We start from the raw sequence: 26,432 nt of genomic DNA, 5'->3' as shown, positions 1-26,432 counted from the left end.
AGACAGTGATCAATCTTGGGATTCCATCTCACTCTAGTCAGAATGGCCATCTTCAAGAATATGAACAACAAATGCTGGTAAAGATGCAGCGGCGGGGAAAGAACCGTGTCAGTAGGGATGTAAATTAGTTGCAACCTCTATGGAAGTCGATATGGAAATTGCTCAAAAAATTCAAATAGATCTACCCTATGATCTAGCAATAATACTCTTGGGCATGTATTCAAAAGACTGTATGACAGAATACCCCTTCTATTTTATTTTGTTTTACAAGTAGTGACACACTTTTGCCCAGGCTGGCTTCAGACTGCACTCATACACTCATACTACCTCACTCCTGAGTAGCTGGGATTGCAGGTGTGCACCACATCCCTCCTACCCCCTGCTTTTTTTTTCTGAGAGAGCCTTGCTGGGGTGGCCTTGAACTGAAAATCTCCTCTCATCTCAACTTCCCAAGTAACTGGGATTACAGTCATGAGCTACCATACTCAGCCTGCCTTTCTGTTTTTATTTTTTATAATAGTCATTCTAATAAGTGTTACGAGGTATTCCATTGTAGTTTTATTTCCCTAATGATTAGTGATATTAAGCATATGTTTCTTTGGCTATTGGCCATTTGCTTAACATCCTTAGAGACATTTCTATTTGAGTCATTTGCCCACCTTTTAAATTCTGTTGTTGTTCTTGTTGTTGATATAACATAGTGGTGGGGCGGGGGGGATGTCAAAATTGAAAAGTTATCCCTGGCATGTAACTCCCAATGAAGCTTCAGGTTCCACTTAGGTTCTACAAGGTATCTTATCCAAGGGCTCTGGAGATTTAACTAACAGTGGACCAAAACTACTTGGGGGGAAAATTCTTTCATTCTTTACAATGAAAGGCTTCAGTATGGATGTACTGGACAGTTCATTTAGTTATCATGTCTCTTTAGAATTCTTCAGTTCCAAACAGCTCCTCCGCTTTTCCTTAACTTTCAAGATCTTGATACCTGTGAACAACATGCCTGCTTTAAATCATAGTTCTGCTTTAAATCAGTTCTTTCAGGTGACTATTTTTTCTTTTTGTGTGAGTTTAAGACTGTTCTCTGTAGGAGGGTTGGCCTGATAAGGAGTTTTCCACCATTAACAGAAATGGAGACAGGTTTCAATCCCTTCTGTTCATAGATCCTCCATGAAAAACCCAACTCTTTGCTTGACTAGCATGATAGTTCTAACATCTAGAAAATGAGAATTGTTCCATTAGGTGGTCTTGTAACATTTCATAAAACCTGTCCAAATTTTATTATTATAACTAAGATGTCTACATAGGATTTAAAGATCAAATAAGGCGGAAAGGTATACAACTAGTCCCCTGCCTAACTTTAAAAGAATTACATAGTAAGAAGTATCTCTCTATTCAACACTTGGCACATCAGTGACAGAAAAACTACAGGAAACTTTGGCTGAAAATCAAAAGATGTAAGTTTCCAGTCCTAGTTCTACTGCTCCAAAAATGGAGTAGCGATAAGTCACTTACTCATGCAATAAGTATCTTCTCAACCCCTACTACTATATTTAACTTCTCTGTGTTTTGATTTCCTTATCTGACAAATACACACTGCTCTACCATATGCCTCAAAAGCAGGGGATGGGGGAGGGAGGGAAGGTAGGAAGATGGAATGTAATAATGTAGCATGCTGAAAGCCAAACATACAATACAAATGCAACTTCATCTGATATTATGGCTCTGTAAGGAGTCAATGAGAGAATCATAAACCACCTTTGCAACACAGAAGACAAAGAAAAGATGGGAATAAGAGAATCGATATTCTATATATTTTGTATCATTATACTATCTATATTTGCACTGTTCATTGTGGTAGCTCCTACCCACATGTGGCCACTGACAATAAAATGAATTAAAATCAGCTAAAATTAGAAATACCTTTCCTTAGTAACATAAATAGATAGCCACATGTGGCTCTCAGCTACTATCTTGGATATGTTCTACTTTCATCATCAAAGACAGTTCAACTGGTCAGGACTGATAGTATGTTATACTATGTGTTCTTGTAATGTCTGACATTAATGTGAGTGCTATGGAATTAACACTTAGCAGCTAGCCCATCACCATAAAACAAAACAAAATAAAAATATTCACAACTGAAAAGAAACAAGTCCCTACATAGATATGAGCTCTAGCCAAACAAGAATGGCATTGGCTTTAGAACTTTGGAAAAACTCTGGTACTGCTTTTTATTATACAGATTAGAACACTGAAGCCCAGGGAAAAGAAATCTGTGGCCCCACTTCCCAAAGAGTTAACATTAGAGTTCAAAGGGGAATCCTGTTTAAAAGCATTTGGCTTTACAGTAGGATATGGGTTTCAATAGCATCTGTCACTTACTTAGCCATGTGACCTTGGATAAGTGATGACTCAATCAAGGTTCAGTCTCTTCATCTGCAAACTGAGAAATACTAATCCCAATTCAGCTGCATGGTCATGAGAATTAAAGAGATGATGGTGTCCAGAATTGCTGAGCAGGGAAACTGACACTCATCCAGACACAGGGACTGCTACCTGCTATCATTATTAACTAATACACTGCTCTTTCCAGCACACTGCAAACCTGGTTGGGGAGCCAGTGGCCACCAGATGCATCATCACCATGGAGCTGGTAAGTGTGGGAAGGAACCAGGAAATTATGCAGCTTGGCAAAATGTGCCAAGAGAGCAGAATGATAAATGCAGTGTACAACAGTAACAATGGAACTATTCCCACAAGTCCCCATGAAGCAGCAGAAATTTCACCTTGGGTGCAAAGGGAAATGTACCATTTGTGTGCCAGTTTGCTCGTACACTTAAATAGGTGTCTGAGGAATGAAGCAAAGCAAATTGGAAAAGGTGCTTATATTTCTATGACCCTCATGCTGAGACTAGTGAAGAAGTCAGTGTTCTTTTTTGGTTTCTCTTCCTCCAGAACTAATACATTAAAACTCTGTTAGCAACCAGCATGGCTGTTCCATGACAAACTTCTCCAAGTCTTCTTCACAGTAGTTAGAGCTTAAGTCCCCAAGGTTTTCCAAGTGCCTACATGTGACATGGCCCCTCACTTCTGCTTGATAGACATAATATTCAAACATTCATGAGACACAGTGCCCACTCTGTAGCACCCATATAGTTTCCCCTGGAAAACTACCACATAGAAGAAAAGCAGATGATGAAATGTAATCAAATACTAATCAGAGATGCAAACTCATAAGTGTGCAGAGAATCCCAACCACTGGCTTAGATTTTAGATGCAACCATATAAAAATATGGTAACTGTTGTCAAGTAGCTTACATTTGAACTGGCAACTAAAATCCAGAAAAGATTCAACTAGGCAAGCTCCCATCTGAGTCTTATAAAAAAAAAAAATGACACAAATTGGAAATGGGACTGAGAAACTCTAAAAGTCATTCTGTTACTGCTATGAATGGAAGTAAGACAGAGCTCAAGAAAAAAATGAGGAATTAAAATACCATTTAATTCTCCAAAGGGACTTTTTACTGTTCTGACTTTCTAGCAGTAGTTTCTTTTTCTTTTTTTTTTTTTTTTTGTCAGTCATGGATCTTGAACTCTGGGCCTGGGCGCTGTCCCTCAGCTCTCCAGCTCAAGGCTAGCGCTCTACCACTTGAGCCACAGCGCCACTTCCAGTTTTCAAAGTGGTTTATTGGAGATAAGAGTCTCACAGACTTCCCTGCTTGGGCTGGCTTTAAACCCCAAACCTCAGCTCTCAGCCTCCTGAGTAGCTAGAATTACAGGCATGCGCCACGGGTCCCCGGCTTAGCAGTAGTTTCTAAGGAAGGAAAGCCTACGGGTGATTCTGCTTACCTTCTAGTCTGTGCCAAGAAGGGAAGAATCCAGGCTCTGCCTCTTCTGGCACCATCTAGACTTCTAGATGGGTTGAAAGTGGGGCAAGCAACACATCAGTCACCTCTTACCCTCCAACCTGGGAACCAATACCCAGTCCCATCTTTATATCCTCTTTCCTGTAGAGGATTTATCCTACCAGTCACAGTCCGCTCCTTCCAGAACTAATATATCACAAACAGCAACTAACACAGCTGACCTATGACAGACTTCTCCAATCCTTCTTCAGATTAGATAGAGCTTTAGAGCCCAGTACCCTTCCTATTGCAACATTCCATGACCAAGTTCCTTATGGAATGAATATACCCAATGAGTATCAGTAGTGACCAATGGATAAAGAACACAAATATCATGAAAATGATTCACATCCAACTCCAGATCTGTGATAACTGTTAATGATTTCCAAGGAACTACAACAAATTAAGGTTTCCTGAAAACCCACAGAGGAAATCTAACAAAATGTACACTTGTTAATTGCATCATAGTTTATAAAATGCTCTCACATTCATGATACCATTTGACAACAACCTGGAGAATGAAACTTAGTTTTATTACATCTATCTGATAGTACTAACACTGATGCAGTGAAACCACTTACCCAAGATCAAGCCACAGTGCAAAGATTCTGTCAAGTCTTTCCTTTGTCCTTTTGACCCTCATCCTCAAACAGGGTGCATACTCACTATTAGTAAGAAATATTACTTAGGAGGAGCTTCAAGGAAATAAAGCCACAGAGAAGATGCTCAAGACCAACAAACTTGCCTTTTTAAAGTGAGATACTTTCCTCATCCAATCTAGGGAGTGCTGACTACAATGACACATATATTTTGTTCAGCAACCATGAGCAACCTTCCCAGGCCAGCTGGGCTTCCTAAAGTGATACATCAAAGGATTCCATGAAAGCACCAAGTGGTCTCCCTGCACCTGTGTGGCCCTACTCTTCCTCTGTTTTACTATCTCCTTAGACATCTGGCCCCTCTGAAAGGCCAAGAAGCATTGGGATTGTTGTAGCAGCTGCTCTTTTTGCAAAGGTAGCTCTAATTGCTTTCATTTCTGCTACCCATAGTCACTCTCTCCCTACCTTGGATGACATAAGACACTTAGAAAGAAAGGCTCTCTTCCAAACAGCAATCTGCAGCTGCAGGAGGTAGCCACCACTGCTCATAGTGCTCCCACAGAGAGAACCACTGCAGCACAGAGGGACTTATGTAACCACATAAAGTGAAGACTCTCCCTTCTAATCACAATTCAGGAGGCCCCTTGACCCACTGGCCTAGGGTCCTTCAGGCTCAGAAGGCTGCATCTCAAGTGAAGAGCCTCGTATTGCTTCCTTAGAAGTGATAATATTTTCTCTTTAGTTACCTCAAGGGGTGCCTCATAAGGCAGTGACTCAGGACATTGCAGGCAAAGAAACTGGAACTAAATGGGAATAATGTTTTGGGAAAAGGAATGAATACAGAGCTGATTCCTACAGCAATCATCCAATAAAAAGTACCCAAAAATCCTGGCAAAGAGAGGCTTGATTCAGGCTAATGCCAACAACAAAGTGGTTCTACTGACTAGAAGGCCTCTAAGTAGGAAGTTCCAAGCAGCAGCAACCGTAGGAATCAAAAAGATAGTGAGATATTGGAGAACTCATTGGTCAGAACAAGTGCCCAAATGGTAACCCAGGATCCAAGACTGAGGATCAAATCCCTAGAAATGAGACTAGCAAAATACAGACTCTGTCCAGATAGGATTTCTGAGAGGCCTACCTTCCTGGATAGATCCAATGGAGCAGGGAGAAGGTATTTAGTAAAAGCAAAAAGGAGGCCAAGGTTTATTACAGCTTGAAACCAGGTTGTCATCATTCCAACAAATTCTAGACCAAACTCTCAACAGGAACCAAGGACAACAGAGTTAGAAATAGGTGGAAAGGAGCTGCAGGGACATATCAGGAAGTGAGTAATGACACCAAGCAAAGAAAAACTCAACAGAGAATGAGACATGCTTGTCAGGCTGGGTGGCAGGAATACAAAGATACAAATAAAACATGGGTAGCTGTTGCTCCAGCAGTGAAGGGCAAAGGGAAGCTGAGTCAGCATGGGGAAAGACTCAGAATTATCAAACAACATGAAGTGTTCACTGGAACACTGGAATTAATGGGTTATACAATACAAGGAGAGACTCACAGAAGATGAGACTAGATATTTGACAGAGCTTGAATCAAGATCTTCTTATGCTAAACCAGAGATTTTTTACTTCATCCAGAATAGAAAGCATTAAAAAGTAAGGGTATACTTTTGTCCCCATAACTATTATTTGCTGAGCACCTACTGTTTGTTAGACACTAATCAAGGCAGGGGGAGACTGTGATGAACAAGGCCAACAATCCCAGGACTTATACTCAAATAACTTCATTCTTTCTGCACTGGCTGGGAAGTTATGGGTCAAATATTCCTCTTTGTAAGCAGAGACTAGAATATATTCACCTCAAATCCAAAACATTTCTTCCATGTAAGTAGATGTCAAATAAGTGTTTCTTCTAAAAATGTTTCCTGCCTTTTTTAAGTTTTAATTTTTGTCGAGTGAGGGATCAAACCCAGGACCTTGGTGCATGCAGGCAAGCACTTTACCAGTGAAGCACACATCCCTGTTTTCTATATTTTCTAAGGCTCTAAAAAAAAAAAGAAAGAAAGAAAGAAGAGCATAGCATGGTTAAATTTGTATTTTTAGTCATCACTTTGGAAAACAAGAAGGGGCAACTGGGTGAGGCCAAACTAGACACAAGGGATTAGCAATTAAGGAACTGTCACTATAATTATGCAGAAAGTGGGGTTCCAAGCTAGAAGAACAGTAATGGAAATGGAAGCAGTTTGTCTTTTGGCCAACTAATTCATGCATAGGTGCACTCAGTCTTTACAGACCCAGCCTTTCTGTCACTACAGCCTCCTTTAAACCCTCGCTGCCTTCTGTTTCCACTCTAAACTTCTGTGTGATTTATTTTCACCCTAGGAAAGCCCCATGTTTAAGGTCAAATGCAACAAAAGACAGATGGTCAGCTCCAGGGTGACCCTGGGCAAGGCCTGGAGCAGTCATACTTCTACAGAGTATGGTGATGACACACAAGGTCACTTGGACTTTAAATTAGTGCTGATGAATTTCCTTTGCTGCTGGAACACAAACCACAAGCATCCTTGCAATGGATGCTGATGGCTATTGACAAGAATCCACATGCTGGAAGCTCATGGAGACTGACCGTGGACTACTAAACATTTAGACCACTAATTCCACTCAAGTCTGATTCTAACGAGAGTTTGCCATGAGATCTAACTCTACGCTGCTCCAATTATCTCAAGTGATTAACACAAAAGAGCAGCTCTGATCCACACTTAGCACAAAACCTATATCTGAAGCAGAGTGGCTTGAACCCAGTAATACTCCTTTTGTACAACACTTGGCAGTTAATAAAAGCTCTGATGTTTTCATTTGCATCTTTCCAAAGGCCTGTGGCCAAGGTAAAGTAGATATTATTATATCCACTTTATACATGAAAAAAACTAAGGCATATTAGAAAGGCTTTGATCCAAAGTTACGTACATTATAGGTACAGAACAGAAAGGTTCTGCTCCACATTCAAGACTGCCCACTCAGACAGCTCCCTCTAGCCAGCACAATGGTCTGTCATATAAATTAACTTCACTACCTCAGTCCTTACCAGGACTGTCCTTTCCTTGCTACTTTTCCTCATTAAACACCGTCCCACAGCATGGAGGGCCATCAGGCCATCACACAACTCCCATTCAGTACAAGCCAGAGCCAGAGCCACAGCCCAAGGTCACATCCTGATAGCAAATGTCTGGAGAGGGCATGATTGACAAAGAAGACCATTAGTGAAAAGAATGAGGGGTCTGAGAGCCAGGTCAGGTCCCTGTTCTGTCATGTACTATGTGACTCTGAGCTAGTATCAGGTTTCTCTCTGAACAAGTTTTCTCTCCACTAGAATGCAACAGTCTTGCCCACCACTCAGAGCCAATAATGATATCTTTATCCTCCTCCTTTCTAGACTAACATCCACTAGACTATGCTGGATGACCCACAATAGAATGAGTAAGCAGAGCCTCCTCACAACAGCAGACAATTTCACTGTCAATCTAACCAGGAAGATTTAAGCCACCCAACATGAGCCTGCACACTCTTTTCAGCATATTTACTACTGATTATTTATTTTCTACCAAGGCCAATTCTACTTGTACAAAGATAAATGAGACCAGGCCTGCCCTCAAATAATTCAAAGTTTGATTTAGAGATAGGCATAATATTACTAGTAAATAATATATTGCAGTATTGGACAGCAACTTTGTCTTTTATGTAAAAGTTCTTAGTGCTTTGTACCACACACCAACCACAGGATACAGAAAACATTTATGAGGTAAATAATATAACTAGCACATAACATGATGATATGTGAGATGGTTACATAAAAATATTCTCTTCTTATTTCAAAACTTGTATCTTTGCACATTTCCTTTTGCTTTACCTTTTCCTGCTAGAACTGACCCTTTCACAGTGATCTCCATCCTATTTCTTGTCTCCATGATACCCTGGCTCTAAATACCCACATCCCTCATGAAATTCTACTTATATATCATTCTCTCCTCTCACTTCTTACTCATTTCATTCAGCCTCTGACATACTCCGGCTTCTCCATGCTGACAACACTAACTTGAGCCAGGCCCAGTTCCCATTCTCTTTTGCTTCCACATCTTCTGCCAGATCACCTGTAGTAAGCCATCACACATCTAAATGCTATGTTCCTGCTTGGGCACTTGATTTCCCAAAGTGTCACCAGAGTCTCCCCATCACCAAATCCAGTGGTCTCTTCTCTACCCCCAATCTCTCCAACCTCGCTGTTGAAATTTCCTTAGTTTCTGGGACATTGCTGTGGCACTTTCTCCCTCTCTTGTCAATACTTAGTCTCTGCCTGGCTGCTGCTCTTCCTCTGCTTTCCTCTGAAATACAAGTTCTTGCCAAGATTTCCCTGTTACTTTACATCAGGTCCCTTGAGAACTAATTTAATGGCAAGACTTCCAATTCAGGAAGCCTTTCCAGTCACCATCCCCACCCCATCTTTGCAGAGTCCAACAAAACCACAGGGACTGAAAATGCAAGAAAGAGAAGGTTCCCCAAGGACATGAGATGGAATAAACATATTTTCATCCTTGGATTCCCTATATCCTTTGTCACATTCTGCTTGTCCTGAAATTTCCTTACTACCTCACAAGTTCCTAAGACAGGACTAAGACTCTTTCTCGCTTCCCCCATCCCACAAGCAATACTGAGAGAGACCAGCACACCTAAGTAGATGTTAGAAGAAAAACAAAGTAAATATGCATTAAAGCTCTGAGTGAATTGCGAAGTAATGAGGACTATGATCCTCATCATTAGTACCTTCTGTAAGAATTGCCAGGCTTTTGTGAGCAAAATACTAGACCAGAGTCTGTCTATGCTGGCTCTGCAAAGTATCTGATGACCCAATACCTGAAAACACAGGAACGTTTTCTGAACTGGCATGTGTTTAAGAAACATAGACTAGAGGGAAGACTATTTGTTTCATTCATTCATTTTTTTCCCCTCTGTTTGATCAGTAAACTTCCACTAAGCAACTAGAAGGTGCCAGAGGATATTCTAGATACTGAAAACACAGCTTTCAACAAGACAGACAAGGTCCTTGCTTTCCTGGATCTTACATTTCAGTGAGAAAAGCAAGATGATAAATAAGAAAATGAAAGGCAGTAGTTAAGTGCTTTCTGTATCACATCTTTTATCATCTCTCTCCAACAACTGTTCCGTCTAGTAGTTTTTCCTCTCTTCTGAGTGTTGCCATGGACAGATACATTCCACCACCAGGAGCTAGATCATTTCTTCCCCTGCTATGCCAGTAGCTGCAAAAGAGATGAACACTATTTGTGTGAGCACTGCTACATTTAAAAGAGTGCTATCCCATTTGGGGAGGACTCTAAAACACAAACCCTTGTTACAGGAAAGGTTTGGTCTGCTGAAGCCCCATGGTTTAAGACCTCGGGCTCCTCTAGGAACAGCACTCATGCCTTGGGATAAGTACCAGATTGCCACTTGGGAATGCTTTTTCAGGTTGTGTTCAATTCTGTCAGGGCCCTCCGGACTCAGCTGATTGCTGGTGGTAGATTTCTGTGTTATTTAGGGCACCAAAGTCCCACAGTCTTGACACAAACTTAAAATTAGAAATGCATTAAATATAGGAAAGGAGGAAGGTCATTTAGGAAAGGCAGCTTTCTGAGGGAGCTGCAGGACAAAGACGCCCTGGAAACTTCCAGGTTCATTAATGGGTTTTACACAGCATTCAAGTGGTATTTCTCCTTCAGAAATAACACTGTGGAAAGCGTAGGGGACTGGCTCAAACCTCAGCTAACACAGCTGAGTGAGTGACTCTGCAAACTAAAAATAGCTTCTTTCCCACTCATTCTGACAGATTTCACTTAGACCTTGTGCACAGGTTGATCCTCTAACAGTTTTAGTCCTATAGCAAAACGAGAGCTGCTGCCACTTGGGCTTGACAATTACCCAATCACTGCTTCAACTCTTGTTTATCTCCACACTTCCTGCTCGTGCTCCAATGGCTGGGTGTGTGCACATGTGCACACATATACTGGGACTTGGTGCTCCACAACTAAACGTGGGCAGAATTTAAACCAGGAACATGACTCAGGACTATGGCTGCCAACTGAGCCCAGAGTAGGCCCTCAGAAACACAGGCAATCAAGCTGCTTGCCTTGGAATATCTCCTAATTCCTAGCTTGTCTCTCTAGGCCTCAGTTTCCTCATTTACAAAGTGGGCATAAACATTTGTCTTCTGGCCTATTTCCCAGCATCACACTGTGATCAAATAAGAAAAAGTAAGTGAACATTGTTTTCCAGGTAATGTGATAGGCTAGACTGACAGCTAGAGAGTAAAACTAGGCTCAACCATTAGAATGTGGAGGCATCCAATTGCATCAGAAGTTAAAAGCAGATCTAGGTGCTAGCAACATGGAATGTCTTTCTGCCTTTGCTACAATCTTTGTGTGTGTGGGGGGGGGGGGGGGGAGAGAGTGTCACGGGGTTTGAACTCTGGGTCTGGGAGCTGTCCCTCAGCTCTTCAGCTCAAGGTGAGCGCTCTACCACTTGAGCCCCAGCACCACTTCTGGTTTTCTGGTGGCTGACTGGAGATAAGATGTTCACAGACTTTCCTGCCCTGGCTGGCTTTGAACCACGATCCTCAGATCTCAGCCTCCTGAGTAGCTAGGATTACAGGCATAAGCCATCAGCGCCCAGCAATCTTATTCATTTTAAAGAACCCAGTTCAAATTTCTTTTTGATATTATCTTCAGAATCAGTCATTCTATCTTCACTATTCCCTTGGCCTTTTGCACCTACCTCTAATACTTCTAATATCTACTTCTAATACTCTGCACAGAAACTTCTTTACTCATGTACTATAAGTTCTTTAAGGGCAAAGATCATGAATTTTTTTCATATGTGCCAATCCTTGGGCTTGAACTCAGGGCCTGGATGGAATTGACTATGAAAAAGGAAAGACCTCAGAGTTAAGAGTCAGATAAATGGCAGAGAGACCCAGGAATGCAGAAAACATGGGACACTGAACACACAAAGACCCAATGGAGAGGAATATAGGCAAAGATTCCAAAAAGGCAGTATCACCCAGGTCTGCCTCAGGCAATAAGAGCACAACCACAGAATAAGGGCCAACATCTTCTCAAATTGCATGTTCTGGAAACACTAGGGTTTGAACAGAGAGCATGACACCCTTCTGAAGGAACCTTCATGAAGGAGCAAGGGCATCATGCTAGGTCCCATAACCTAACCTGGAATAGGAGGGCTTGGGGACAAGAAACAAAGGCAGAGAACACAGCCAGGACATAGGGTCACAGTCAGTTCAAAGTGGTACTGAAGCCTAGAACGTCTAGATTAACTCACGTTCCCACTTCATCAAGGTTGTTAGCAGCTAGGGATTAGTAACATTGGCTATGAAACTGAGGAACTCTAGAGACAAGAGTCAGTACACATTTAAGTATTAATCATTCCCATTAAACAAAAATTAGAGAAGAAAATCTTAGATATATGGAAGAATTAAGAATTACCTAGTCTAATCTATATGTGGGGAAACCAAGAGTGTAGGAGGAAAAGAGGCTTGCCCAAATTCATACAACCATGCACATGCCCATGCGTGTGCACACACACACAAACATGCATGCATGCTCACACACACATAAACACATACATACTCACACAAATGGTGCTAGACCCTCCATGTATTCTAATTAATCTTTTTCTTCTTCCCTCAAAAACTACTTACTTCCCTCAAGCTGTTCTTCTAATGGTACCCAATGTGCCCAACTTGATCTGCTTCAGATTTTTTTTTTTTTTTTGGTCGGTTGTGGGGCTTGAACTCTGGAAATGAGCACTGTCACTCAGCTCTTCAGCCCAAGGCTAGCACTCTACCACTTAAGCCACAGCACTACTTCCAGTTTCCTGAGTGGTTTATTGGAGATAAGAATTTCACAGATGGGGCTGGGAAGGTGGCTCAGTGGTAGAGTGCTTGCCTTGCATGCATGAGGCCCTGGGTTCGATTCCTCAAGCACCACATAAGCAAAAAGAAAAAAGCCAGAAGTGGCACTGTGGCTCAAGTGGTACAGCGCTAGCCTTGAGCTGAAGAGCTGAGGGACAGCGCCCAGGCCCAGAGTTCAGGCCCCATGACCGGACCCTAAATAAATAAATAAATAAAGAGTTTCACAGACATTTCTGCCTAGGCTGGCTTTGAACCATGATCCTCAGATCTCAGCCTCCTGAGCAGCTAGGATTACAGACGTGAGCCACCATGTCCAGGCTGCTTCAGAATTTTAGGGAAGCCCCAGTTGTAACCAATAAGTGACTAAATACATCTGCAGGCTTCCAACTTTGGGTGGAAATCAAAGCACATGTTCATTGGAAATGTGCAGCCTGTGGCCCACGTGTGGTTTAGAATGCGAAAAGCTGCTGTGATAGATGTTCACTGTCAATGAGCAAACAAACCTCTTCCCACACCCTGTGCTGACATGTACAAGTGGGGTATCCCTGGATTTTTTCCAAGATGGTGAAGAAGGGCAGTATTTAAGGCAAAGCAGATACTGTCTAAAACACAAGCTGATAGTGTATAAAATACAATTTTCACACTGTGTATACAGTAGTGAAAGAAAGACCTGCTAGGTCCAAAAATCTCACATAAAATCTTGCTCAAAAACGAACTTTACAATTTAGGTGGGGGGTGGGGTAAGGAGGTAGTGTAGTTGTAGAGATGGGAGAGAAGGGAGGGGAGGGGAAAAAGAAAAGAGGAGGCAACAATGCTTGATAAGAAATGTACTCATTACCTGCTCGTGTAATTGTAACCCCTCTGTACAGTATTTTCACAATAAAAAACTTATTTTTAAAAAATCTTGCTCAGGCTAGAAATGAGATGTGGCTCAGAAAAGAAAGAGAGGGGGGGAGAAGGAGGGAGGGAGGAAAGGAAGGGAGGAAGGAAGGAAGGAAGGAAGGAAAGAAGGAAGGAGAGAGAAAGAAAGAACGAAAGAGAGAGAGAAAGAGAGAGAAAGAAAGAAAGAAAGAAAGAAAGAAAGAAAGAAAGAAAGAAAGAAAGAAAGAAAGAAAGAAAGAGAGAAAGAGAGAAAGAGAGAAAGAGAGAAAGAAAGAAAGAAAGAAAGAAAGAAAGAAAGAAAGAAAGAAAGAAAGAAAGAAAGAAAGAAAGAAAGAAAGAAATGGGGCTGGGAAGGTGGCTCAGTGGTAGAGTGCTTTCCTTGCATGCATGAGGCCCTGGGTTCGATTCCTCAGCACCACATAAACAAACAGAAAAAAGCTGGAAGTGGTGCTGTGGCTCAAGTGGTAGAGTGCTAGCCTTGAGCTGAAGAGCTGAGGGACAGTGCCCAGGCCCAGAGTTCAGGCGAAAGAAAAGAAAAAGAAAGAAAGAAAGAAAGAAAGAAAGAAAGAAAGAAAGAAAGAAAGAAAGAAAGAAAGAAAGAAAGAAAGAAAGAAAGAAAGAAAGAAAGAAAGAAAGAAAGAAAGAAAGAAAGAAAGAAAGAAAGGAAAGAAAGACATAAAACTCAGGAAAATAGAGGCTGACTACAAGACTTCAAAATAAGAGTATACATCAAAAGAAATGTGGGAAAACACCCTCAGTTTGGCTTCACTAAAGAGAAAATAAGTGAACATCTTCAAGTAGTTCAAGCTCAAATCACAGGCCTACTGTTTACCTAGTATGTGATCTGGGGGTGGCTGAATTACCTATAGTGAGCTTATCCTCCTTATTCATAAAGCAGTTATTTTTAATGTAGACATGTTTATTTTGAGAATAAAATAATATCTGTAAGGCATTTAGTCCACAATAAGCACTAAGTAACTTCAAATATATTTTCTTTCCTTTGTTCACTGGCAAGGAAGGTTATTCCACAGTCCAGCTTCATTTGCCTGTGCTTCCTCTTCCCACTTGGCCTCAATCTGGACCATTCTGGGCAGACATCCTATCTGAGGCCAAGCACAGACAGCTCACTCCTCCCTCTGCTTATCCTTTGGATATTAAAGGAAATTAATGGTAATTAAAGGCAATTGGTCAGATATGTGCCACAGTCAGGAAATGGATCAGAGATGTGCCACACTCAGGTCATTGAAGGTCAGGAATTATCAAATTAGTCCAAGGCTGTTCCAACCTCCTGCACTCTGATACCCAAATCTATGACCAACATGGCATCTAGTTTAGTATGGTTCTTGTCTTTCCCAAACAGGTTTCAGCCTTAGAAGCTTATAACAGCCCACTGCCCTGGCAAACAGATGCTGAATAGGCCAGACTTGAACATCAACAACTGCTGAGAATGTCCAAGGCCAGATTATGAGTGAGTAACAGCTTGGAGCCTGAACCTGCAGGAAGAGTAAATACACCAACACCTCACAGACTGAAACAGACAAGGAGCAGAATACCTCAATTAGGCTGCCAATGGAACTGGGCTCAAACCCACTACCCTTATTGCACTGCTAAGAAGCTATGTCACACCCATGTCAGGTTCTTAGTCTGCATGATTGAACTCATGACTGTCATAGTGCTGCACATTGAAGCCACCAGGGATCAATAAATGCTTCAGACTAAAAGAAGAGAATGGACCCAGCAAATGCCTACTATATGCCAAGAAGATTGCATGCAACCCTCATTTATACCCTATGTATTATTACACAAAGTATTCCTTAGAAATTATTATCCTCATCTTGATGAGAGAACTATGCTACTCTTTGTCTACACTGCCATACTACCCAAACTCAAGATCTGGGAATAACCAAGGAAAGGGAAAAAATACAGCTAAGAATCTAACAGACTATACACCAGGCTCTCAACACTAAAACTCATTCAGCAGACAATATTAGTTTAAATACAACATTCCATTACATACTACTAGTAGGACCAAGTTATTGCAAGCAGCATCTAGAGAAATACAGCAGAAATCATAAAGATGCTTGTGCCCCGTAACTTTACTCTTAAGAGTCTATCTTAAGGAGACATTTCAAAAGGGATTCACCACACAGATCACAATACTAATCTTAAATTTTTTTAAAGGAAGTGATCTAAATGTCCAACATGCAAAGAATGGTTTGAAAAGTCCTAGAATCTTCTAGTCACTTGATGTGACATTGTTATTCAAAATGATCATTTAAAAATTAAGAGAAAACAAAGAAGCATTTGTGATAAAATAAATGAAGACAGAATTTAAAACATCATAAATGCTATCATGGTAACTTTTAGAAGTATATACATCAGGATATGCAAAAAAGAATGTAGTTATATTAGGGGAAATAGATTATGATTATGCTTATTATTACTAATACCATCTGTAAATTGTTTTTCTGATGCTCAATATTGTTCCAGTAAGAGTGAGACAGATCTTGCCCATGTAATTGTAACCCCTCTATATGGTATTTTCTCAATTAAAAAAAAGAGTGAGACAGAGAGAGAGAGACAGTGATAGAAAGATATCCATATATATATATATATATATATATACGTATATATGTATGTATATATGTATACATATTTACATATACATATATAGACAGAGAGAGCAAGTGAGAGAGAGAGAGAGAGAGAGAGAGAGAGAGAGAGAGACTCAGCCTAGCACTATGGAAGCACTCAGGAGGACCAGAGGTGAGATATGAAGCAGAAACAGAGAACAGTCCTACATACCTGGAAGGAGGAGGCCAGGCACACCCCTAGGGAAGGGAAACCCTCCAGGTATAAAGAGGGTTGTAATTAGTCTAATGCTAATTATGGAAGTCTTACTAGCTTATTAATTTTTTTGACAGACTCTGAATGAAGACTGAATTCCTTCATTAAGCCAACTTGAGTTCAGAAGCACATTTCCTGCATGGCCATTCTTCTAAAAAGCCTAGCCTTTTTTTTTCTTAAAGACAGCAGTAAAGTAAAATTTAGTAACAAAAACACACACCCTGGAGGAATTAAGACTCCTGATTTAAATGTAGCAATTCTAGTCATTTTAGAGAACCAACGGGACTTAAATAAGCAACTGAACTACAATGTTTTCTACACTAGGAAATACAAACAAAAATGCAGAATATTTTGCTCAGTATTAAAGGCCCCCTCAATCAGGTTCCAATCCATCCTAAATGCTTCATGATTCAGTCAAATTTAACAACTAGTAGTCCCAAATATTTTCTTTACATTCCTACCTTCATGACTCTGTTGAAGCTGTGATATCTACATAGTTTAAAGTCCTATCATTTTTCAAAGCAAATCCTTTTACCCTGAATCCACTTTTCATTCTTCCCAATGGTTCAGGAATACTGTGCTTTGAACCTCCCTAAAGGAGTTACATAGTCTTCCTTATGATATAGTCATTTGGGTAACTGAGGAACCAACTTTTCTACCATATTAAACCTGAGCTCCTTGGGGGAGGGGGAAGGAGGGTAAAAGACCCCTTCAGATTCCTACGTGGAACCAATTACAATGCCTGGCACACAGTAGGCCTTCAGTAAACACTTCACTGAAAGACAAAAAAAAGAGAGAGAGAGAGAGACATTTTGTCTGTAAGAAGTCCCTTCTTACCTCAGCTGCTCCAGTTAGGCAATGCAGAGGTGAAGGTGTGTTGTTCTGTGATCGGAAGCAGGAGAGGGATGAATCTTGCTTTTCTAGTTTCTGGCCTCCATTAGATCCCAACTTCCTCCCCAGTTGACCATAATCTGCTCGGCCCCAGGTAAATACCTTGCCACTTTCTGAAAAACAAATATGATTTGAATTATGATTGCACTGTATAGTTGTGGATAACCAATGAGTTACTGGAAAAAATGAGAACTGTGTCCTTAGTAGTACCAAGTACTAAGAGTCCTAGTTTCCTGTAAAGAAAGCATTTTTATAGACATGGAAAGTGAGGTCAAAGAGGCTAAATGACTTCCCAAAGTTCAAACAAGTAGAGAGTGCTGGAACTGGAATCAGACTCTAAAGCCTCAACTCTTATAATTATATATTGCTATAGATATGAATACTACTATAGATACACTTCTCTCTGATCAACATCTGTGCTTTGCCCAGATGACTATTCGTTCTTACCCAAACCACAGAAGTTCCCCCATGCTATAATTTCCTAGGCTTAACTCAATCAATGGCCAGTCTCTCTCTTTTTCCTCTTCCTCATAATACAAGAGTACTTCTCAAAGTATATGCAGAGAGGAGCAATCCTAATAGTCTCAAGGCAAACATCCACACACATGCTGGAATAAAGGGAGTGCAAAGAAGAAAAAGAAGATGCAAAATCATTTGGGGCCAGAGAGTATTCAGTTCTGCAGCACTACATGGGAAGCTGGCCAGGGCTAAAGATGATAGAAGAAAATAAAGTATGACAAATAAGGAAAACCATGGGGCCTATGTTTCTTTGGGCCTGGCTTACTTCACTTCATATAATTTTTTCCAAGTCTTTCCATTTCCTAACAAATAGGGTGGTGTTATTCTTTCTGATGGAGGCATAGAATTCCACTTAAAAAAAATATATATATATATATATATATATATATATATATATCACATTTTCTTGATCCATTCATCTACTGAGAGGCATCTGGGTTGGTTCCATATCTTAGTTATGGTGAATAATGCTGCAATAAACATAGTTGTGCTGGTAGCCTTAGTATGGCCTTGTTTGTGATCGTTTGAGTAAATGCCCAAAAGTGGGATTGCTGGGTCATAGGGGAGCTCTATGTGGAGTCTTTTGAAGAACCTCTATACTACTTTCCAAAGTGGTTGACATGTTGAAAATGAACTTTACAACTTCAGTGGGCTGGGGGGGGGGGGGGGGGAGATAGTGGAGGTGGGAGGGAAGGGATTGAAGGGATGGGATGGTAGGGGGAAAACAAAGGAGGCAACAATGCTCAATAGGAAATGTACTCATTACCTTGCTCATGTAACTGTAACCCCTCTGTACAGCATTTTTACAATAAAAAAAGTACAAAAAAAGAAAAGAAAAGAAAGTATGAAAAGGGAAATAGGGCCTTTCTTCTCCAGAGAAGAGAAAATTCACCAAATTCATTCAGTTGTACCAAGTGCCACATTTGTTATTTCAACAGAAATGCAAAATCTGATGAGGCATAGATTATTAACAGATTCTCTCCAATAAATATGCATAACCATGTGCGCTGTATAAATTCTCTATACATGTTTATTTTAACAAAGAAAAACTTTGCTTAAGAGACAAAACATCAAGTAATGCATATTAAATTCTAGATAACTCTACTACATACTCTGCATTTAGTATCAAAGCTTCACCCAGCCCCACATTCAACATATGGCTTACAGTGTCAGCTAAAAAACCAACCACAGAGTCATTGAAGGGAATGTCAGAATACTGCAAGCATACAAAGCTCTACAGAGCTACATTCTCAGGTGTGACCTGCTTGCAGATTCCAAGCAGCTCAAGAGAATCTGACTTCTGTTTTTCCACAAAGAGAGAACCAAGCCCACAGGGCCCACAGGAGATTTGGCATGTTATGCAAACTGGAAATGAATCCATTCAGATGTACTATTCATGTGTCCTCGTGCGCTGTTCCATCATCTATGGATGCCCTTTCCTAACCTGGTAAGCCTCTCAAGTTAGTTCATGTACCATTAGTTCTAGGAAACCTTTCTGAACTCCAAAACTCTCCCTTGAAAAGGGTTAAACTTACCCTCCCCCTACCTTTATTATTATACTCATCAACTACTACAGTGCCATTTAGAAGATGAGAAGATTAAGGCTCAGAGAAATAACCTACGCAAGGTAGCAAGGCTAAGCTGCTTCTCTTTAAACTTACCCTTGGTACCACTCTGAACTGGTTATTCACACTGTCCCATCTCACTGCAGAATCACTGTACACTTCTCTTCATGCAGCCTGACACTTTTTTTTTTAAGTCATTGGATCCAAAACCCATAAAGCAATCAAACTGGTAAACTGTGTCTCTACCTAAGCTGAGTTTCACAAGAAGCCAAAGAATGAAACTGCTGCTGTTTAAACAACCTCAGCATTCTTGGACCGAGAAGACCACAAAGAGAATTGTGTTATCACTAGTTGCACATTGAATCCTTTCATTCACATCAAGTAAAACATCTCAGAACTCTGTTATTGATTATTGATGTCTGAGACAGGCAAGATTGCCAGAATATGGTGCCACCATTATTACATCTCCAATAGCAATTCAACCATTCCACTTACATAGCACTTTTCACCTTCAAAGCACTTTACAAAGATTAACTAATTAATCTTCATCCTCTCTGGGGAGGCCAGAGATGTTCTAGCAGAAACAAGCCCAGAAACCAGGCCAACTCAATATTCCCCTTTAGTCTCAAGCTCTGATATACTCTCAGAACCCTTCTATTTCTCCTCAAAATACATTCTACAGTAGAAGGTTCATAAAGCATCAACCAGATGTTGCTCCTTTAAAAACAGACATTTATGGACAACCTTTCAGGCACCTAGCACATTCACAGATACTATATAATTAATCATTATAATAACCCTGACATATAGACTATAAAGTTCATTGTACAGATGAGGTTAAACGTCTTGGTCAAGTTCAAACACTTAGTAGGTGGTGAAATTAAGATTTAAACCAGTGTCTTTGATTCTAAATCCAACGAAATCTATAAGGATTGCACAGATGATATATAGACTAATGAAATTGGGCTGAAAAAGAGCCATTCTTACAAGACTTGAATAGGGGTGAGCCAGACTAAAGGGAGGGATATGATCTGTGTGCCATCCCATCTTCCTCACTAGAAGACCTTTCCAGAAGGAAGACAATGCACAACTAAGACCCTAAAAAAGACATTATACATATGGATTATGATGTCACCTGGAGTAAAAGAAAATAGTGAATCTCATACAAAAATGTTCATTAATGCAATGTAGATAAATGTCTACCTTAAACTGAAGCTTGCTGTCAATTCAAGGCATTTCAGATCACAAACTTAACAAATGAATCTTTTCCTTAGGGTAAAGAATTATATATTAAACTATTTTAAAAGATACATTAATGTCATCTTAAAAAGTATAGGTATGTGTCTCCAGATAAATGACAAATGAGAGAAATGACAAAATAGCTCAAAATAAAGTCAGAAAATGAAATATCATTTAAGACACGTCCATGTAAGAATTAACAAAAGAAATATAGCACCAAGAAAGAAATAACATTGTGAAAGGTCTCTTCTACTAACAAACACAAAAACAGCAGGTCCACAGAGAATACAAGAAGGGCCAGATGAGTGGTATTGACAAAGCACATTTTAGAGGAAACATTTCAAGCTAGAATTTGTCCTAGCAAAGCGTGAAAGAATGCATAGCATTTAAGATGAATTTCTAGATGGGAAAAGAAACTGGGAGAATGAGGGAGGATATCGTTGGAGCAGGAAAGTGATGAGAAATAACATGGAAATTGAGAGGTATAAGGTGCAGTGGGAGATTGAATGAGGTCAGAGGAGAAAGTCTGGGAATGAAGGTAGGATGATCAGGCTGAGCCAATCACAGAGAAATGCCAGGCTTAGGGGTCTGGATCTCATCTTCTACACCAGAGGTCTTCAAACTTGGTTGTTTGTTCTCTCCTATTAGTAACATAGTTTTAAGCCAATGTATGTACTTGCACATATTTATTAAAATATATGCTTGTATTTTATATATTTATAAATCTTGACTATATATCCTCATTCAAAACTATATAGAATAGGAAGGGAGCCAGGAGAATGATAAACAGGAGTAAGATTGATTGGAATGCATGGTAAACATATGCAGAAAGGTAATTATGAAATTTCCCCTTGTATGACTAATGTAAGCTAATTAAAAATATGTAGAACAAAATATAATCAAAAAATAGAAAATTTCAAAGAATGTGGAAGAGAAAAAAAAAAAGCAAAACAGTAGAAGGTGTAAGATTTCCTTACCACACCCTAGCAATTCTTCTCAGAATATTCACTCTAAGCCCTAAAAGGTAAGAATGACTTCTGTACCGGACCTTCACATGCTGAGTTTAGGAACTACAGCTAACATGACCATGGGGAGAACAACACACTCTGAGCAGGGATGGGGCATGATGAAGGGAATGTTGTGAGTAGTACCTAGCAAAGAACTGAAGGAGGCCAGAAATAATACATCCAACACTTCTGCAGCACCTACTACATGCTGGGTACTGTTCTAAGTGTTCTCCTTAGAGTATCCTTTTCATTCCTCCACACACCCTGTGAGGCAAGTACTCCTATCATCCCCATTTTACTGCCAGGAACAAGATTCTTGTCCTTACTTGCAGAGGTAGTAAGTTAGTAGGAAACCATCACAGTAACACAAGCCTAGGATTCATCAAGCCTCAGTGAGAGTTTGTTTCATAAGAGAAAGACATAGAGAAAGAGAGGGAAAGAGGGAGAGAAAGAAAGAGGGAGAAAGTGAGAGAGAGAGAAAGAGAGAGAGAAGGATTTTCAGGACTTAGCATCCATTAGATGTGAGAGAAAGAGAACAGGAAGAAATAAACATCACTCTGAAATTTCAGCATTTCAAGATTAGTAAGAAGGTAGCATTGTCATTAAAAGAAGTAGGTGAAGGAAAAGAACTTCCAGATCAAGGATTGCATCAAGAAGAATCATGAAGAGTTACTTCATTACCAAATTATTTAACTCTCCTAGGTCCTTTTGCCAACATGTTATCAAATAAACTGATGTAAATAAGGGGAAAGAGTAAGAAGAAAGACTGGCAGGTACAAAGTCCAGGGGCGGAACACCCTGAGGGCAGGGTGGTGGGGCCACCTCCTTTGTCCCTTCAGGGACCAGTGATGAAGGCAGTCATAGCCCCCACACAGTGAGAAGCCACTGAGCTCCTCAGTAAAGAGACAGCTCCTTCCTAGGAAGGTGGTCCTAAAGATGATAGGAAGACAGATTAGAGGAACATCCATATTTTACTAACAGAATCTGTCCAAAAAGGAAAATAGAGAGTGCTGACAAGATAACAAAATTGAGCTAGTAAACAGAAGTGGCTGTTATAAAAAGAAAACCCATGGTCAGAGAAAATAAACCATACAGCCTCCTCAATCCTTCCCAATTCTAATTCCAGAAGGCACACACAAGGAGGCCACCTCTCCACACAAGTTTGTTATGCTTTAATCATCTGTTGGGGCTGAGAAGGTGGCTTAGTGACAGAGTGCTTGCCTAGCATGCATAAAGCCCTAGGTTTCATTCCTCAGTACCACATACACAGAAAAAAGCTGGAAGTGGCACTGTGGCCCAAGTGGTAGAGTGCTAGCCTTGAGCAAAAGAAGCTCAGGGATAGTGCCCAGGTCCTGAGTTCAAGCCCCACGACCAGACAAAAAAACAGGCAGAAGGGAAGGAGAAGGCTCAAAGGCACTATAGATGGCTCCCAGGCTTCTATACTATATATGCCTGCTGCTCATCACAGGCCTTGATGAGTCTACATCTCAACCCAATTAAACCAGCCCATTCCTACTCACTCTCACTCCTTAACAATCGTGGACAATTCTAAGAACCATGTCCTCACTTTGAAGGCAATGATCTCAATTTATAAATACACATGAGAATGTATGCATTCTCCTATGTAATGAATACATAGAGAAACTGTTCTATTTGAGTCTGCTTCCTCATCCACAAAGAAGGTCTGTGAAAGCAGGAATCTTTTGTTTATGCATACACAAACAGTGCCCACCACAAAGTAGGTGTTCAATAAGTATTTGTTACCTACATGAATTAAGAAATCTAACCCTCTCTCTGTCTACCTGTCATTCACCTCTACCAAAGTTTATTATTCAGGGGTTCTGTAATCTTAATCAAATTATTCAGTATCTTTAAGATATCATCTGCAGAGTAAGAATAGCATCTCCCTTGTAAGGCTGTTGCAAGCTGTTGATGAATAAAGTACATGGCATACAGTAGTAAGTGTTAGCCAGTATTACTACTATCCTCCCAAACTGCACAACACAGCCTGATCAGGGAGTTCCAGGGTTCCACCCACATTTACCACTAATTTGTCAAATCTTCTCAGCCAACTCACACCTACCAAGATCTGTGTGTCAATGCCCCAAATGATAATCAATGGGGAAAAATACTGGAATCTCCATCATAGAATTTTGGATTTTTTTTTAAGATTCATAAACCGTATCTGGAACACCAGCGCCTTTGATATATGACAGACCATGGATTAACTAAAGTCAGGAAGAAAGAAAGAGTAAAAGGTGTCAATGGAAAAGAAAAGTGAAACAAGGTAAGCTAAGGTACAGAGGGAAGGAAAAGGAAAAGGAGAGAAGAAGGGGAAACCCAGGGTCCTAGCCCTGGCTTCTTGTCTATGGTACATAGCTTTGAACAGGTCCCTCAGGGCCCAGTTTTCCTATCTATAAAACAAAAGGATGGAATACAATCATATCTGAAAATCTTTAGTGGGGATCAATTTAATTTTATTGGTACCAATGGAGTCTTTAGTCTTATCAGTGTCCTACAAACATCCACAATAAAGCCCCATGGCCAACAAAAAAAAAAAAAGATTTAAAAAAAAAAGATTTAAAACATCCACAATAATCTCAAAGACCATTCATACTTAATCATTTAAATTAAAAAACTAGGACTTAATTATATATCCCATTTTTAGTAAAATTTCCCAAGTTTCTAAAGTCATTTTGTGAATAATATCACATAATAAAAGGTTTGGGATGGTCTTAAAAATGTAATACAGGAATAAAATTATGATAAGTAAAATTGTTCCAAGTTAAAAAGCAGAAGCTAGGCACCAGTGGCTCACACCTGTAATCCTACTCAGGAGGCTAAGACCTGAGGATCATAGTTTGAAGCCATCCTGGGCAGGAAAGTCCATGAGACTCTTAGTTAGCCATTAGAAAATCAGAAGTGGTACTGTGGCTCAAAGTTATAGAGCACTAGCCTTGAGCAAAAAAGCTCAGAGACAGCACTCAGGCCCTGAGTTCAAGCCCCACAACCAACCAAAAGTAGAAAACAAAGATGAAGGACTGGAACTGAATGTGTGGAACTGTGTTTTAAGGTCTCTCAATAACTATAGTTTAATCTAGCCTGAATGATTGGAGTGAATCCCATTTTATAGATAAAGAAACAGATGACTGAGGCTATACAACTTATCCAAAATCACATAGCTAATAAGTTGTAAAGCTTCAATTTAAAAAAGCTAATATTTTGAGGACACTTATTTCATGCTAGACTCTTGATATGAATTATCCCATTTAATCCACAGAAACACCAGAGTAGGCATTATAATCCTCAAATTAGAGATGAGAAAATTAATGCCCAGACAGAGGCTAAGTCTTGGGCTCTAAGCCAGCAGCTGTTGTGGCAGAGCAAGGCTGGGAACCAGTAGCCTGGCACCAGAGTCAGTGCCCTTAGTCACTGTCCTACAGAGAATGCACAGGCCTATCTGACCCCAGCTCCAGTTTCCATTTACCCACACTGCCTCTTCAAAAGTGAGCATTACAAAGATCTTTCAGAGTCACAGGGATACATGCCTGGGCTACAGGCACAAAGAAAACCTGGCTGGTGAATAGCCAAGTGAGCTTTATCTTTGGCCTATGTGGCAAAGATCAGAGAGCCCAAACACACAGGCATACCAGGTAGCTATTCTATTTTCACCACTAACTTCAGTAACAACCAATTCAGGGGCACCAGTGACAGATGTCAAGACAGACTGTACCCTAAGAAGCCTCAGGCTAGCTTCAGGACTTTCAGCAACACTCAGAGTTAGAGTTTTCCCAGACAAAATCAAGGATTGTTGGACTAGTGACCTCTCCCAAACCAATCAAGGGCATCTCAAGAATCTCCAGTCTAGTTTGTTCCTAGTTCCCTTGCCTCCTACCCAGTCCCTCCCTCAGAGCACTTCTACCCAGCACCTCCCTCAGTGTTGGATGTCAGGAGCATATTCTACTTCCCCATCCAGGGCCTTGGGGACATGCTATTCCTCCAACCAGCTCTGCTGGCCAGCATGGCTGTCTCACCTACAGAGCTCCTTCTCACCCTTCAGGGCCCAGCTCTAATCTCACTGTCTCCCTAAAGCACTCCTAGTCAGAATAAGCCATCTCCTCCCTTGGGAGCCACCCGTACGGAGTTTGTACCTCTGTATCAACAACAGTTCTATTCTATGCCTCCAAACACAGGATTATTTGACTGCATTTCCTCCACATGTCCTCCTCAGAGTGAAGGACTGTGACTTCCTTATTTTCTCTGTAGTCACATAAAGCTCGACCCAAAGTAGGTGCTTGTTAAAATAAACAAGTCACAGCCATCGCTTTTACCATGAACGTTTATATGCCACTAGACCATCCAATTCAACTTCCCTAAGAAAATGTAAAACTCAGGAAAGTAAATAACTTTCCAAGTTACCCAGCCTACTTAGAAAGGAGCCAGGCATTGACAATATCCAATAGCTACTGCACGCTTTGCACCACGCCACATACTATCCTAGGGGCAAGGGGCCACAGCATGGAACACAATGGACAAAACTCCCATTGTGGGACATATTGTAATGGGGAAATGACAGACCATCAACACATAAAATATGTCCCATGGCAAATGGTTTTAAGAATATATATATATGCATATATATACATATGTGTGTGTGTAAGTGTGTGTGTATATGGACAGAACTCAGCTCCAGACTCCTCAGCTTCTCCTCTATAAATATATCTTGCTTTCTGTCTCTCTCTTTAAAAATTAATTTTTAATTGACATAAAAGTTGTATGGGACACATAGGATGCTTCAAATGCATACATTCCAAATTATTCAAAACCATCTTTCTTAAAGGAAGACCTTAAACTTAAAAGTCTCAGCCGAGTCTGGATTTAGTGGTACATCTCGGTAATCCCAGCTACTCATTGTCCAAGGCAGGCCCCAGACTCCCTAAAAAACAAACTAAAACAAAAGGTGCTTGTCTAAGCAAATGGAAGACCCTGACTTCAAACCCCAGCACT

The 26,432-nt window shown here is 40.5% G+C and overlaps 1 protein-coding gene across 8 annotated transcripts in view; it reads right to left on the bottom strand.

Moving 5' to 3' along the window:
- The window catches only part of Sergef (secretion regulating guanine nucleotide exchange factor), a 212,929-nt gene that overhangs the window by 140,188 nt on the left and 46,309 nt on the right, over positions 1-26,432 (bottom strand). For 7 of the 8 annotated variants that reach the window (XM_070032777.1, XM_070032775.1, XM_070032776.1 and 4 more), the window contains one exon: positions 17,042-17,208. In XM_070032777.1, the coding sequence (XP_069888878.1) occupies positions 17,042-17,208 (167 nt within the window). Of the gene's footprint in view, positions 1-9,720; positions 9,813-17,041; positions 17,209-26,432 lie in introns of those variants that run through there. The other variant, XM_070032783.1, reaches the window with a different exon arrangement.

The sequence above is a fragment of the Dipodomys merriami genome, unplaced genomic scaffold, assembly GCF_024711535.1.
Source record: "Dipodomys merriami isolate MVZ:Mamm:240054 unplaced genomic scaffold, mDipMer1.0.p SCAF_21, whole genome shotgun sequence".
NCBI lineage: Eukaryota > Metazoa > Chordata > Mammalia > Rodentia > Heteromyidae > Dipodomys > Dipodomys merriami.
Note: the sequence above shows the minus strand (reverse complement) of the source record. Positions and strands in the feature narration are given on the sequence as shown.